This window comes from Siniperca chuatsi, linkage group LG21 (assembly GCF_020085105.1).
Source record: "Siniperca chuatsi isolate FFG_IHB_CAS linkage group LG21, ASM2008510v1, whole genome shotgun sequence".
NCBI lineage: Eukaryota > Metazoa > Chordata > Actinopteri > Centrarchiformes > Sinipercidae > Siniperca > Siniperca chuatsi.
The window spans coordinates 14,558,032-14,573,977 of NC_058062.1; the positions used below are offsets into that span (position 1 = coordinate 14,558,032).

Genomic DNA, 15,946 nt, shown 5'->3' on the forward strand with positions numbered 1-15,946 from the left:
TGGAATACTTCCACTGGAATCTGTTAAGAATCAGTGTTTTGATTTGGCTTATGCAAATGCACACTTTCTTTATATGTAAAAGTTCAAATTTAATATAGTTTTAGTACATCTTCATCATCAGACAGAAAAACAAGATGGCCGCTGGCATTTATAGGGTTAAAAAAAAGCCAAACAAAAAGTGCAAATACTGCATTCCCAGTATGTGTAATGTACTGTATGGTGGTGATGACTGAACCATGCAACACTGATGAGAGGTCAGCAGGGTGATGAGGAGTACATGTGGGATAACTGTACCTCTATAAACCTGACAACAAAAAGAAAAACATCGCTGTGCGCGTGCACGTCTTGCTGAGTGCATCTTTAACGCGCATTGGGACTCTCCCGCCCATGCCCAGACTGCGCTTTCACCCTCGTGATTACCTGTGGCCATTCAAAATCCGGTCCTGTGGACGCGCACGGGCACATGAGCGCGCACGTTTAGTTCGAATAATTTAAACGGGAACGAGTACGTGCGCGCACTCGTATTCTTTGTGTGGCAGCGTAGAGAAGCGCCAAAAGAGTGACCATGGCTGATGAAAAACCAAAGGTGAGTGTCTCTACATTGTATCAAAATACAATTTTTTTTCACCGGGTCTGTGACAAAGGGGCTCATTGAAAAAAACTGACATTTTGACATGTTCTGTTTTACCTTGTTAAAGTTGGGAGTTAAATTCAACTACTATCTATACCTACTTTGATAGACCGGAAGGTTTGTGAACGCGCATCCACAGGCGCGCAGATCGTTTTCTGCTTGATCCCATAGAGCCAACCAGCTGGTGTCATCCTCAGTGCAAGCCTCAATTGACCAATGTGTGTGAATGGGTTGTGCTGTTAATAGCCTGTGTGTGTGTGTGTGTGTGTGTGTGTGTGTGTGTGTGTGTGTGTGTTGTGCAAGTGGGAGAAAGTTTTTAAACTCAACAGTGGTATACCACTGAAAGTACAGTATTTTCTTTTTCTCTTGGTATATTTCTGCTTATATCAGGCTGTTGCCAACTTGTACAAATTTGAGTGTGCAGACACTGAAACAATGTAAACAAAGATGTTAAAGTTTACTAAAATCTCTCTCTCTCTCTCTCTCTCTCTCTATATATATATATATATATATATATATATATATATATATATATATATATATAAACCACATGGTAATGTCTGTTTTTGCCTAACCCAGTTTATTCATTATAAGGTAAGCTTTTATTGATCCCCAGAGTGGAAATTTGGTTGTTGCAGAAGCACAAGGACAGAAATAAGTACAGATCAAAATCCTGTCTTGTGTATTTAATATTATTGGCAACACTGTTAGCAACGGCTTATAAGTCAACCCGAGTACTAAAGGGATAGAGGAAGTAGTAGAAACTCTATAGCAAAAATCTCCATCGGATTTTAAATCTCTATTGTCTTGCAGTATATATAATCATACTGCCCTACTTACCTTAATGACATGTTGGAGGTGAAGTTCACCCACTCTGAAGTCAGCACCTGTAGATCTTCGTCTAACCAGTTCACTGCGGCTGCTTACTTTTTTTTTTATTAATCAATTACTCATTTAGTGTACTTTAGTCTGTAAAATGTCAACAATGTTAATTGTTTTTCTCTCTGATGTTATCCCTCAGGAAGCAGTCAAGACAGAAAACAACGAACACATAAACCTGAAAGTAGCAGGTCAGGATGGATCTGTAGTGCAGTTCAAGATCAAAAGACACACGCCGCTCATCAAACTCATGAAGGCCTACTGCGAGAGACAGGTGGGCATTGCACAATATCAGCACACAGGAGCCATCACTGATTGATTGTGAACATTCAGGATGATGTTACATGTTTATTTCCTAAACCAGTAGTTTCCAAACTCAGGGGCACAAAGCTATTACAGGCTGTGTACTTGTGTAGTGTAACTAAAGTACCTTACCATGTATCAAGGCTGAGTCCTTACAGCAGCAGCCCGGGTTTGATTGCAACCCGGCCCCTTTGCTACATTTCACCCCTTCTCTCTCTGTCCCCTGCCTTTCCTGTCTCTCTCCAGCTATCACTATCATAATAAAGCAGAAATGTAAAAAAAAAAAAAAAAACCTCTAAAAAAAAAATCACAGGTGTAAGTAATAACATTAATGATGGCCCCCTTTCATTTATGTGTCCCAGTCAGCCATGGCAGTGAGCCAGCATGCACAATACTGAGGCCCTGGAACTGGCATACCTTAATGTAATGTAGCCATTGTTAAAGTTATTAATTATGTCCTGGTATGACATGTCAAAATGTCTGCCATCAGAGTGGAATATCTTTGGCATAGCAGACACCTTGTAGACAATGATGCTAAGTTATGCTGCATTTACATCATATGAAAATAATTCTTGGAATTACTTGATGATTTAAAGCAACAGCTTTGATGTATGCCCATGTGTAATCTTTTTTGAAGACAAATGATAAGAGTAATTTCCTGCCCTTTCACACTTATCATGCATGCACTTAGTAACTGGTAATTTGAGCTTTTGTTTTGCAGCTTTCTAAATAATGCAGTGTTAACCTCAAGCAAAGAGTTCATTAATAATAAATTATGTGGTCAAAAAGGTTTAACTGTGGTTTTTATTTGACATGACCACTTTAGTTGACTGCAGATATTTACTTAGTGGTAAGGTCACAGTTCCGTATGTTGGAGAAATCAAGGTTGTATCCAACAGGCACACCACATACAAGTCATCTAAAGACATTGCAGTATGCTAGAAGGTCAAACCTATAATAAAAGCCAGATGATGCTCATTAAAGAGTTATTCATCACGGCCACGTTTTCAGTCATTTTTTTCCTGAAAGAGTTATTGTTCATTGTTTATTGGCTATGATCCAGCTGTGCTCTACAGCTCTTCTCTTCCTGCTCGCATGCAGTTAGGGCTACAGAGTCAATACAAATCTTCCCTCAATAGCTGAACACAGCTTAAGGCTTTACTTCTCTCTCATTGCCCCAAACCAAACCTCCTTATCTACTTGTCCGTCTGTGATTCCATATGTTAATCACAGAAGATGTCTCATCTTTTCCATCAGCACTTATGCACTAAATCACTTCTGAAGTTGTCCTTCGCCAGGCTACTTGCTATAATGGGATGCAGGAATGCTGACTTATTCTTATGACCTTTTCTAATGAGTTAACATTGGGATGAGTGCCACTTCAGTTCTTAAAACTGTACTGTTACGGGTACAAAAACAATCCTGAGGTTTGATGATAACTTTTTCATTCTGAAGTATCTATACCTAAAAGTTAAGAAGAGGATATCTAATGAATCGCAACCTCTGACATTCCTCTTTATTTGAAAGTCAAATGAGTGTTCAACTCACTAGAAGAATGGAAACCCATTGACAATATTGTCTATTCCTTGGACTACCTGCAGGGCAAAAAAAAAAACCAAAACATGTTTGTCATGTAGCTCATTTTTAAAACTGCAGTGAGAACCAGGTGTTTTTCATTATTCCTTTATTCATGTTTCACTGCAAGAAACAGTAAATTATTTTTCTAGAACATCACCATGCATGCTATAAACAAGGCAATACATGCTTTAAAATATTATAAATATAATATCTATATTCTTTTCTTAACTTTTATGTAGCCTATGTATGTGACAGCAAGTAACTATATAGTACACAACAAATCCCAAACATTTAAAAAATAATTAAATTAACATTTTTGTGTTTTGTTTTGTGGCTTGTCTTATTCATTTTGTTACAGCTTTATAAATCAAATCACTTTTTCTTTGTATTGCCCAAAATATTACTGTTATTTATTGTTCTGGTATGTGTTTACACTCTTTTCTGATTGTAAAGCACCTTGTAACTTTGTTTTGAAATGTACTACACAAATAAATGTTTTTATATATCGTTAGTAGTAGTCGTAGTAGTTCTAATAGTAGTGCTTACTAATGGTGCTGACCCTAACCAATCAATTGTTGAGACCCACTCAGCTATAGTAAAAGCAAAAGAGAGAACCCAGTGGTTTTATGCACTAACCACACAGTGAATCACTATTTTTGGTGGTGAAATCATCATGTCGTCCATCATTTTTAGAGATTTAACTGCTTTTTGTTTTGCAATCTCACATCAGCCGTTGAATTTTACACCACATATACATCAAGTTCACAGAAGAAAGCTTAAGACAATCATTGAAAAATGTCACTTTCAAGTATCAAATATCAGTCACAACTACCGTCACCATATGAGAATATTTAGTGAAGCTGCAAGCCTTCCTCTTATGCTGTTGTTCTCTTGAACATATGATTTCTTTGTGTGCACCGTATTTAATTTCCTCTGTTAGCCTGTTAAACGTTCTAAAAGTTGGTAAACGTCTGGTTAGTACTGTCTAACAATTTATGGAAAGGGATGGGGATAATGGGGGTCTATGTGTAGACAAATGAGGTGATTCAGGCTTTATTTACAACAAACGTTGTGTGTGTTTGTCTCTCCAGGGACTTGCAATGAGGCAAATCAGGTTCAGATTTGATGGACAGCCAATAAATGAGACAGACACACCTGCACAGGTAAGTGTGAAGTCTTGAGTTTAGCTACCCAAAACAGACTTAATAGTGTGCTTAAAAAATACACATTGACAGGGAACGCTGTGGGGTTTATAGCGGCCTCAAACAGGCTTCATGCACTTCCACGTGCATCATAACTTGTGCTCATGCATTTGTGCCATCCTTATCAAGCAAGGTATGCATATTTCATGCATTCTTTTCTATGCCCTTTCATGGGAAGCTCATATTAGTGCGCTTGATTTTTTGCTTTCTCTTTTTTTCACTTCCCTAGGCACTCAAAGATATATAACAAAAGTGTCAAAAGGTTAAATATACAGGAGATCACCCCACAGTGTGTGGTAGGAATGTCTGTAGGCCGAAACCAGACACACACCAGGTCTTTGTGCAAGTCACAGTTGAGGACATGCTAACATGGGGAGCATGTAGATGCCTCAGGCTGTCAGAACACACCAAACTAAATTTTAGTTGCTCAAAGTTGCGGTGACACTTGACACTTGCTGTAATCAATGGCTGGAGTAGACACAACTTGCATGTTATTGCATTTTGTTGCGATGCTGTGCAAACCTGTCTGTGCACATTGCAGTCATCAAAGCCAAATACAATGTTTAATTTTGGTCTATTTGGCATTTTGCCAATGACAAATTTGTGTTCGTATAGATCATACTGTCAGCCTTGGGCCAATAGATTAATAAATACACAATATGCAGACCAACTGGCTATGAAATGTAGCAAAGAGATTGCGCAGAACTTTGCAGCAGTCATGCCACACATGTTTAAATAAATTTCTTTTTCTCTTAACAGTTGGAAATGGAAGATGAAGATACAATTGACGTGTTTCAACAACAGACAGGAGGCTGGGTTTAATCAACCACATGCATCACCATTTTCCCCCATAACACAACCAACCTTCCCCCGGGCCTGTGATACTCAGCGGCTGCTTCTTTGCAACTTGTCCTATCGTCTCAACAGAATTCCATGCAGAAGAAGTTGTCATTTCTCTGCTACACATAACTGCTGTATAATATTTTTATTCTTGCCCTTGTTACTTTTCTGTTTTTGTACATAAACCACATCCAGATCACCCTGAATTCAGGTTTTGTTTGTTCATGCTGTTTTGTGGTAAATGTTAAGGACTTCCCTTCCCAATTTGAAGGGCTTCTTCTAAGGTTGCAGACAGATAGGACTGGTGATAGTGAGAATTAACCAACTTTACTGATCAAATGTCGTTGGGCTAGGCTTGGTCGGTGTCCAGCAAATCTATTCTTAAAATGTTCTATTTTGGGACTGGCTATCACTTAGTGAACGGTATACCCAGTTTGGGAATGGGGCTGGATTGTCATTTGGTTTCTGTTATCATCAGAAAAATTTCTTTTATATAATAGTGGATGTGTAGAAAAATCTTTCGATTAATCGTTTGACTAGGCCATGCTTAAAATTTTGGGATGTCTGAAAAGATGTTTCAGTTAAATAAACATCTGTGTTGTCTATTAGGATGCCTGTTAAAATAAAGCTATTGTCTTTTTCCAAACTTCCACTAATGTTGTCTGGCTTTCCAGTGTGATTGTTTGACCCGCATCTGGGCAGAAATACAACCAATATAAAATTAATTTGGAGAACTATGACATGAGCACAAATCCAGATAATTTTGCTGGCTAATTTTTGTTAAGATCCCAAGATCTTCACCAGCGGAGGAGGAGGTCAAGGTTCACCAGCGTTTTTCTTTACCCTTACATCGCAGTTTAAAACAGTTTCCAGATTGTCATAATCAATGCTAATAGATTAGATAGCAGGGGGAAAAAAGCCCTCAGGGATGTGGACTCTACTGCCATTAAGCTGAGACCTGCCTCCAACAAGAGATGCGATCTCGGAGGTTCTGTCCAATGAGAGACGCGTTCTGTGATGTTCTGTCCAATCAGAGCGGGCCGAACGCTGGTGGGATGGGTCTCGTGAGCTGGCACCGCAGAACCAGCGGATCTGGTCTTCGTTATATTTTTCACTGTCGGGTGGAGTCTACATCCTGTCGCATCTCTGCGGGGAAGGCGGAGGACTTGTTTTTTTTTTTATTAGTTTCTCATTGACTACTTGTTACCGCAAAGACATCGAAATACTCCAGAAAGATGACAACGACAACGACCTTTAAAGGAATGGAGCCTGGTGCTAAAAGCAGTTCCAGGTAAAAGAAGCTGAAAACCTTTCATGGAGGAACAAAAGAAGTGGGATGCGGGCAAGCCTCTCGGCTAGCAAACGCCTCTTTTTTCTGCGTTTGCTTAAATGCAGCCTGCTACTTAACATTAGCCCGCTGACGGATTCTTCTGGATTTAGCTAAACTGTCACATAGTCTTGCTAATTAAGTTAATCTCATTGGGTAACCGATGCACCATATAACGGGTAGCCTTTAGCTGCACTAAGTTAGTTAGGTTAGCCTGTCTGGGCTGTGGAGTAATTAGGCATGCGAGTTTCAGAAGGAAAAGAGAGACCCGAAGTGCCCGAAGGGATGTTTTCCAGCTATGTTTGGGGGGAGAAGTGGTCAAAGCTACCTAATGTTAGCGCTCATCTGGCTGTGGTCGACTGCAAAATAACTTTTTTTTTTTTTTTGTCGTTCAAGTCACAGCTCCTCTCCTGCGGTGATTTCTGAATGTGCTGCTCTTTGGAGTTGCGGATAATATTATAACGCTACCTAATTCTAGTATACTGTGGACTTTGTAGCAGCTTTTCAGTAGAGAGCCAAAGGTACAGCTCAGGAGCAAGAGTCCAGATATGTGATTGATTACAGGAAGAATCCTAGACGAGACTTGGGTCTGCAAATGTTATTATCACAGATATGGCTCATTGTTGGTTAGTGCGAATGGAAGTTTAGAGAAACTCAGATATACGGTCCATTTATAGATTCAATTAATATGTCTAACGTTACGCTGTTGTCTACGTCTGACACACAGTATCTGTATAGAAATGGAAAAACACCTTTTTAGAGGGCCACTCATCCTCCAAGCACGCAGTCATAGCTTTCCAGTAAGTGATGCGTCTCGTCTGGATGCATTCCTGCCCCTTTGCAGTGAAAACAATGCAAAGATTTAAATGACTTTAAATTGTGGCTGTCTCAAAAAAATGGGGCATGATTTTTGGGCTTATAAACCACATTTTGAGGGGAAACTAGTACTATTGGCATTTTCTGAGTGAACGCGAGTCAAATCTCGGTCAATCATCAAGCGTTTTGAAGTCGCATGCTGTTTTCGGATGATGCGGGGACTTGGGTGGGGGCTTTGAGCTAGCTAAGCCTGTAAATCTTTCCTTAGCTCTTAGCTTTTGCTCCTTAAAGCCCCTTTTACGAGCTGCTGGTAATTTCTGCTGCTGGCCGACAAAAGGGATCCGTACAGCAGCGAGTTGAGCAGAATTAGGCTAAAATCTTAGTAGGCCATCAAAAGCCTCCCACCCTGCCTTATCAGCCATGCCATCTTTGGCTTTGGTGCTCAGCAATATCTGCCCTAGCTCCACCTGCCTGAAGCTGCCATCGGCTTCTAAACATTAATGCCATTTCATTGACATTATTTGCAGTTTCATTCTAGGGTGGGGTCTGCTGCCAGGCAGCTAAAAGCTTTTCCCCCATCCCAATCCGTGTGGAAAGCATGAGCTCATCCTCTCTGGCCAGGAGGTGAAGTCTGGTTTAGGCATTACTGTCTCAGCCAAGTGTGACAGACACTAGTGTGTGTATACAAGAATTGATTGAGAAAATTCACGTTTGTGCAGTCCACGCTGTGTGGATTTCCTCTAGTTGCTTTCTTTGTAGTTGTGCTTCGAGAGCCGAGTCGTTTTTTGGACTCCATCTGCCCGCCTGGCCCCCAGACAGCTGCTCTGTGTGTCAGCTGGTGGCTTCAGGGACTCTGAGGAGAGGAGAGTTTGCTGGGGAAAAAGAGGGAGGGGTCCAGCAGGGGCTCTGCAAACACATCAGTATTTGTCGTCCACCCCAACTGTCCTTCAGCACAGCAAGGAAAAAGTGTTTCCCTACTCATTATCGTGTTCTTTTGTTCAGCTTGTGGTGTAAGGAATGTCGGTGGAAAGTGGGCTTTGTTTACCATGCATTGGTCTGAATACAGGCTTTCCATATTTTTCTAGAACAGTCTATTTATTAGGTGACCTATATTAGCTGTGGACCTCAGGCTTTTCACCTCCTTTGTGTAATATTGACCCAAAAGGGGCATCGAATTTTAATTTACTCCGTTAATAATGGAATAATAATGCTACCAGGAACTGACACCAACCCCTCTTGTGTCACTGCAAAGGAATCTGTGCTGAGGAGAGGCAGCAGCTAGCCAGCTAACTCTGTGATTATATGCGACTGGAGTCAGCTGCCGGGCAGAGATTGTGACTGTCTGTCTGACAGGCTGACAGCCGGGGCTTAGAGAGCGAGACCTTGCTGATAGCTTGTGTTTTTGTGTGACTGGCATGTGTATAAAAGGGTTAGGGTGGAGTAGGGAGAAGGCTGTAAGTAGCTTGAGGCATCCTACTGTTGTATTTGACTATTGATTTTAGTGTGTTTATTTATTTATTTATTTTTCCACTGTGCAGCTGATCAGTGGCATGTGACATGAAGGCCACGTGTTTTAGTTTGGCCTAAAGAGTGGGCTGATGGGAGCATGGTAGCAAGATGTCAATCAAATTACATTATAATTCTTCATTTGTTGCTCTTCAGGGTACTACGACCGCCAGGCGGGGACTCTAGCTTCTCCCTCGGCACAGATGACGAGTCGACCCCCCAGCGCAAGAGCAAGATGGCCTCCAGCATCTTTGCAGAACCTGAGGACCCCCATGCTCATCGGAGGAACAATCCACCCAGTAACTCAATCTAACATCACTCTAATCTTAATCTTAGTTAATTTTCCATGTGACAATATCAGAGCCAAAGAGATGAAAACAGTAGGGTTTTGATTTACATTAACAGTGGCTTGAGTTTTACACCAGGAAGGGCGTATAAGCGCTTATGTATTGGCAAGTTCAATCTTGCAAAACTAGACAGAACTAGCAGAAGCCTTAAGTAAGCAAAAGCACCATGGAATTAATTCTTCTAACTTGAGCTAGGAAAAGATACCAACTGCAGTGTTATTTAGTATTTTTCCATTTAGGTTGTCAGAAAGAACATCCCACAAGTGTAATAGCCAAAAAGCCCTGGAGTACTGGGATAAGGGTAATTTGAAGCTAGGCTTTGTTAAATGGGGAAGAGGATCAGCCTTCGATGGAAAGAAATAGGTCAGTTAAAAATGTGTCAATTGGTGAAATGTGTGGCCTTGAATAGACAAGAGGGACATTTTAGTTTGAGTACACGAGGAGAGGCAGAAAAATGCAGCAGCAGGGGATATGAGACCTGTAAATGGCTTTAAGTTGTCAACGTCACTGCAAGCATACAGCCACAGAGGATTGAATGAAAAATGCAGAATGCAGTCTGACATTATTGTGCCTGCCAGTATATTTATAATAATCCAGGTAAAGCTTTAGCTTTCACTCTTCAGTATGCTTTATCTTTACTGCTTGTAATTAAGGATGCACATTTTTTCGCAGCTAGTCAATGTTTGGTTGAGGCTTTAAAGACTTGCTAAACTGTGTAAAGAGGAAAATTCAAGCCCTACAACTGTAGGATTCCATTTAAACTCAGAGCCATGAAGTTACTCATAAGCCAGGGATCACGTGTTTTCACACTGGCCACTTTGTAGAAAAACGTTTACATGGTGTATAAAATTTTCTCGGTGTGTGGACAATGAAGAATTTACCCTAAAATCAATACTTCAGCCTCTGACCATTACAGCCAGCAGCTGCTGACAGTAAAGCCTTTTCCTGCTTGCATTGTTTCACTTGGGTCAAGTTCGGGGGAGCCTTCTCATAGTTGTCTCACTAACGGATACAACTGGATACGGATATTTGTTTCTGCCTGAATGAGCAAGGTTTATTACTTTAACAGATTCTTTAAGCATTGTGCGAACGGTCTTTTCTGGGTATGAACTCCTAGTGTATTGATGAACAAGTTTGCTTGCTTTGGCATGCAGTCCTGTGTAGATCCTTTTTTAAATACACCTTTTATATGCTCAATACATATTTGGACCAACCAGAACAATGTGCACTTATACTTTCCTGCATTACGTATCACTGTTTCACCCTTGGTATAGCTGTAAGCCTTGTTATAGCAAGACATTCTCTTGCAGCATTGAGTACACTAACAGAGCTTGGAAGATTTTTTTTTTTTCTGAAATTAGTTACAGGAAACATATGCTGACACATACGCATATTGTTATTCATAAAGCATATAGTCTTTGGCAGGTTGTTCATCAGGATTTTAGGGGTTTCAGATACCAGAGCTGTTGGTTTGTTCAAGTGCCCTCAGCTTCTGGCCACATGAGGAGCACTCTATAATCAGAGAATAAGCCAAGACTACCAGCAGCCGCATGATTGCTGTTCCTGTCTCTGAGCAGTGAGCTCATTGTTATCATACATTTATATCATGGACCCAGGAGATCTATAAGGTTAAGTAGAAGGCTATGTGTTGTAGTGATGATAACATAATGCATCACTGTCTAGCCCGTGAATCTAGTTCAATCCTCTTCCATTTGCGATTTGTTGCTCACTGTCCAGAGAATTGACCAGACTCAGAAATGTGGAGCCAATAATGAAGGAACGCTTGTTGAGTGATAGAGGCTCTGCTGATGTGCTGATTCACTTCACTCCATTAACAACAGTGGCCACTCCTCTGCTTCTCCAGCAGCGTTGTTCCCCCTCATGACAAAGACAGTCTGTCCCCTCCCTGGCCCTCTGGGCTCGAGCTGAGCTGTTACCTTATGTGGCTTTCGTTAGCACAGTCTGCTTCCCCACAGTGGGCCAAACACTGGGTTTTAATGCTCTTTCTGCTAAAGGAGAATGCAGGCGCTACAGGGTTATGTGAGTTTTGGCATTCAGGTTGTCTCCCTGGAAGTGTTCCACCGCGTTTCTGGGTCTGTTGCAGACGCCCAAGCGGATTTGGTGATGTTTCCTGTTGGTTCTCAGTGATTTTGTCTCGTGTTATTTCAGTCAAATTCTCTCATAAAGCTGGTGTTTTGTCAAATCTGAGAAGATGAATCTTGTGGTGAGCATGGTTGCCTCATGGGTTAGAAACATTGGGGTCTGGGGTGGCTTTGTGGCTAATTGGATTAGTGTCCATATGGTATGACTCTGCTGCTTTGAAGCCTGAGTCATGTTTTGTCATTTGTCTCTTGTGTTTCCTGCCTAGCATTAATATAATCTATTGGCCAGGAAGGAAAAAATAAGAAAATAGGCATAACAGTTAGTGTATTACAATCTGCTCAGTCTTTAATAAAACATTTTTTGCTCTATCCATCTGTCTCTTACCTTCCCAGCCGGGGCACCCACAGGAACCCTGTGCGGGGAGCCCTCTGCCCCACTTAGGCGGTGCCAGCAGCCTCTTCTCTTCCCCAAGAACCCTCAGCCGGAACTGACCACCATCCACAACTCTGGGGCAGCCTTGGTTTGGAACCAGAGACAAGAGGTACCTCTTACTGAGTCTCACAGGCGCTGTTTCCAAAACAGAGCCACAGCCTAGTTTGGGGCTGAAAAGCACACAGTCATAGATTAAGTATAATTCTAAACAGTTCAGTGGAAAATTCATTGGGGGATGGGTGACTTTATCCATCTATTTGAAACTGACCCAGGATGTTGTTTGATAGATATTCTCCACTGACAACATTTGTAATCCCTGTGGAGGTTTAATTTATATTCTGGGGATGGGCCAGTCCTTACTGCCTGACATGGGTAGATTGTTTTCTAATTGAGCAATTTAACTGAGGTATAAAGAAACTGAAATGGGATATCTGTTACAAGATATAATGATAGCGCAAGGGTCCACTTCGTAATTGTTGGCACAGAAGCTTCTATTTGAACTATTACCTTCTGGATGAATTATGAAGTCTTTACTTTGTTGGCTTTGTGGTATAAATAACAACACTTCTTTTCACACCAAGAAAATTTAACAGAGGATCTGGCATATCCACCAGCAATGACAATTTTTAAATGATGTCCAGACTGTGTCGGCTCAGCACACTGTGTTGTCACAAAGTAGAAATAGTAGGATTCAGATATAGGAATACAGGAAGACATTTTTATAAACAGATGAAAAGGTCACTTTGGTTCAGTGGGAATATCTGATATCCATGTCTTGTGTTTTCATTGTAGGGTGAAAATGGCCAAGAACAAGTAAATGATGGTAAGTATCCAGAACTCTTGAACTGTTTATAAAGAGGCTTTTAAGTTTCTGTCACACTCTCTCTATGTCTAAACAGCAGTGCATGACTTAGATTATTCAGTGAATAGCTCCATGGTACACTATAACAGATCAGGTAATTCCACTCTGCCTGTGTCAAAAAGAAATCAGAACTTTTTTTGAAGGTACAGTACACGTTCCCCCTTTCTAAGTCAACATCACATGATCTCTTTGATGTGGTTTTTCCCTGTCATGATGGCGTGATGGTCTGTAGTCAAGCAGCTGTTGTCTGATGGCAGGCTTCACTTAGTTTGAAAAGCTTTTTATTAACCTCCAGGTGCATGTTTGTAAGAGAGTGGTTGGCTCCTCAGATAATGGAGGGTTTGACCACACATTTCTATGGACATTTGGAAATCAAAGCTAACTTATTTGCCCTGCTTTTGAAAATGATTGGAATGTGTGTGCACTTTGAAGTGTGTTATATATGTGTATTAACGTTTATATGTTCATCAAAAAATATTTGTACACACACTGCTCAGGTAAATGCAGCCAAAGGCACACTTAAATGTCTCAACAAAACAAAGAAAAGTTTAGTTGCACTCTGTAGCGATTTTATAATTCATTGAAGGCTAAGTTCAAATTCAAGCTTGAGCACAAACCACAGTTTCCCGACCTCTGTTTGTTTGCGTTACAATAATCAGATATTGTGTTTCATTAAGCCTAATGGAGGTTATAGTTATATATTAGCCTATATTTAATCCAGGTTTATTTCTGCCACAACAACCTTCCTGTAGAGAATTTTCCCTGCAAAACTGACAGTGGTAAATAGCGTGACCTCAGTAAATCCAGCTGAATACTTAATCATCACCACTGTTAACCTGTCTCCTTCTATTATTTGCACGATCCTCCCTTAAATGCATATGCAATGAGGAGAGCAGAGCACCTTGCAAACACTCAAATGACACGCAAACTGCAATTCCTGCCTGGTTTGTCTTTTTGATAAATATAGCACAAGTGTTTGGGGTAGATTGCGTGACATTTGCGCCTGGAAAAACAGGAGCAAAAGCCTTAGTAAATCTGGCCCAGAGAGTTTAAATATGTGAGCTTCTGAATCCACCAGGCTGCACAGTGCAGTCCTAATATCTGTGGCACCAGTCTTATAAACCTGTAATTAATGCAGATGGCACAGCAGCCCCTCCGCTCGCTCAGATGTCAAGCCGAGAATACTTGAGTTTCCATTCGGCCTAAAAAAAGATTTTAAAATCAAGGGAGAAAAAAAGTGTTACCCTTATTTGTGACATTTAAGTCAAAGTCCCATTGAATTTGCATATTCTACAGTAATTCAGGCACTAATAGACAACGAGAGCCTAATGCTTCAGCAATGAGATTTTATTACAGAGCTGGCCAACCTCACTGAAGTACTCGCTCCATGCTGGTGAGATATCCACAGCTAGCCTTTGCTAAAGCTAAATTTTGTTTCTTTTTACCCCCAGCTATTTCCTGTAATTGAAATTCTATCAATTTAGATGACCTAACATCTTGGTAATTTAGTTTGTTATCCCACAAATAAGGCAGCAGCGAAATCCAGTCATGGAGAATAAAAACATCGTAACTGCTCCTGCTAAAAGCTAAATCGCCTAGATTAGCAGAGTAGCTGTAACTGCCATCTCAGCTTTTGACTCTAGTGGAATTCACAATTTGGTGTGGTTAAACTACTTTTAACATCACATATTTAAATGTATTCAATTGTAAATGATTGTATTATATTGATTTCAAGGTAATTATTAACAAATGTTAGATGGAAAGCTGAAAGAACACATTTTTACTGTGATTTCCCTTCACGTTCCCTTTTTTTCTCAGCTTTCTGTTGTTAACGCTCTCTGCCTTTATGGTTGTACTGTTGAGGACATTTTATTGCCATCTACTATAGTTAGTTTATACTTTTTTCACTCCCAAGCAGAGTTTGTTTTACCAGATTACATAGTGTTTTATTGTGAAATTGTCAATGCATTCAACAACCTGTTTGGCCCTAATCACATATACTGTCATCCAGAAACAGTCTGTGATGGCATTCATTAAATATCAGCCACTGTTACATGCTTTGGATTAGGATTAATGTGTTGTCTTTTTGTCGCATCTGTAGAGTGTCCTGACGATGTGGAGGTGGAGCAAGAGGAGCAGCAGAAGGAGCCACAGCCCTCTGCCCCGTCGGGAGGTGCCAACGCTGCCACTGGCAGCCGAAGAAACCCACCTGGTGGCAAGTCCAGCCTCATCCTGGGTTGAGACCACTTGTTTTTTGTTTTGTTTAGTTTTTTCAGTCAAACGCTTTTTTTATTTTTTAAAGATAAATGCCCCCCACCCACCACTCTCTTCCTCCACATCAACCTATCACCTTCTTCCCTCCTTCACCTACTTCACATGCACTCATGCCGTCACGTCCATGGACCCCTGTGTCCTCTCCCTCCACCCTCAAACCTTTTTGTTTTGATCCTTTTTTGTATTAAAAGAAGAAAACTGTTGACAAAAGCACTTTATGTATTACCCCCCCTCCATTTCAGCCCATCCTGTAGTGCATCGCGCCTGCTGGGAAAGGCATGACGTTTAGCTTGTCCCTCATTCTTCCCTGTTGTAAATGGTAAAGGAAAAAATAATAAAAAAGATTTGATGCGTGGATTTCTAAATACAATAAAGATTGATATTAATTTGCTGTGGCTGATTTATCTTTTTTACGGAGTAATATTATGACATATTATTATGTAATATAATAAATATTGTGGTTCAGAAGTGACATACATAAAATAATGTAGAGAAAGGTACATGAAGTATATAAATGAAGACATAAATTCAACGGTACTGTTGATTCTCCCTTTCAGTTTTCATGTGCATAAATGGCTCATCACATGGAGCAGAATATTACTTATGTACAGTGAGATGGAGCCTGAAGACTGCGTCAGTTGAGAGCAGAGACAGGCTCTCTGACTGGAAGTCTGCCCAGCCAAAGTAATCACGAAAGCTGCCTCCAATTCTGCCAAAAGAGAAACTGCACTATCTTTACATGACATCATATGCTGGGTATTTGGCTCTCTTTACAGTGTTTCTGATTTAAGATAGGCGTTACATCTTGTTGAGAATCTTAGGAGTTTTAAAACAAAAGTCAGATTC

The 15,946-nt window shown here is 40.6% G+C and overlaps 2 protein-coding genes and 1 long non-coding RNA gene across 3 annotated transcripts; all 3 read left to right on the top strand.

Moving 5' to 3' along the window:
* Positions 1-429: 429 nt before the first annotated feature.
* On the top strand, positions 430-6,085 carry LOC122869529 (small ubiquitin-related modifier 2-like). The gene is made up of 4 exons (XM_044182653.1): positions 430-586; positions 1,653-1,784; positions 4,483-4,554; positions 5,353-6,085. The coding sequence occupies exons 1-4, from the start codon at positions 566-568 to the stop codon at positions 5,413-5,415; spliced, it is 288 nt and encodes a 95-aa protein (XP_044038588.1). The 5' UTR covers positions 430-565; the 3' UTR covers positions 5,416-6,085.
* Positions 6,086-6,518: 433 nt separating this feature from the next.
* LOC122869528 (jupiter microtubule associated homolog 1-like) lies at positions 6,519-15,491 on the top strand. The gene is made up of 5 exons (XM_044182652.1): positions 6,519-6,724; positions 9,239-9,381; positions 11,925-12,073; positions 12,757-12,787; positions 14,928-15,491. The coding sequence occupies exons 1-5, from the start codon at positions 6,669-6,671 to the stop codon at positions 15,065-15,067; spliced, it is 519 nt and encodes a 172-aa protein (XP_044038587.1). The 5' UTR covers positions 6,519-6,668; the 3' UTR covers positions 15,068-15,491.
* LOC122869532 lies at positions 6,731-8,369 on the top strand. The gene is made up of 2 exons (XR_006376335.1): positions 6,731-7,386; positions 7,488-8,369. It is a non-coding gene; the product is annotated as an uncharacterized LOC122869532 (long non-coding RNA).
* Positions 15,492-15,946: the final 455 nt, after the last annotated feature.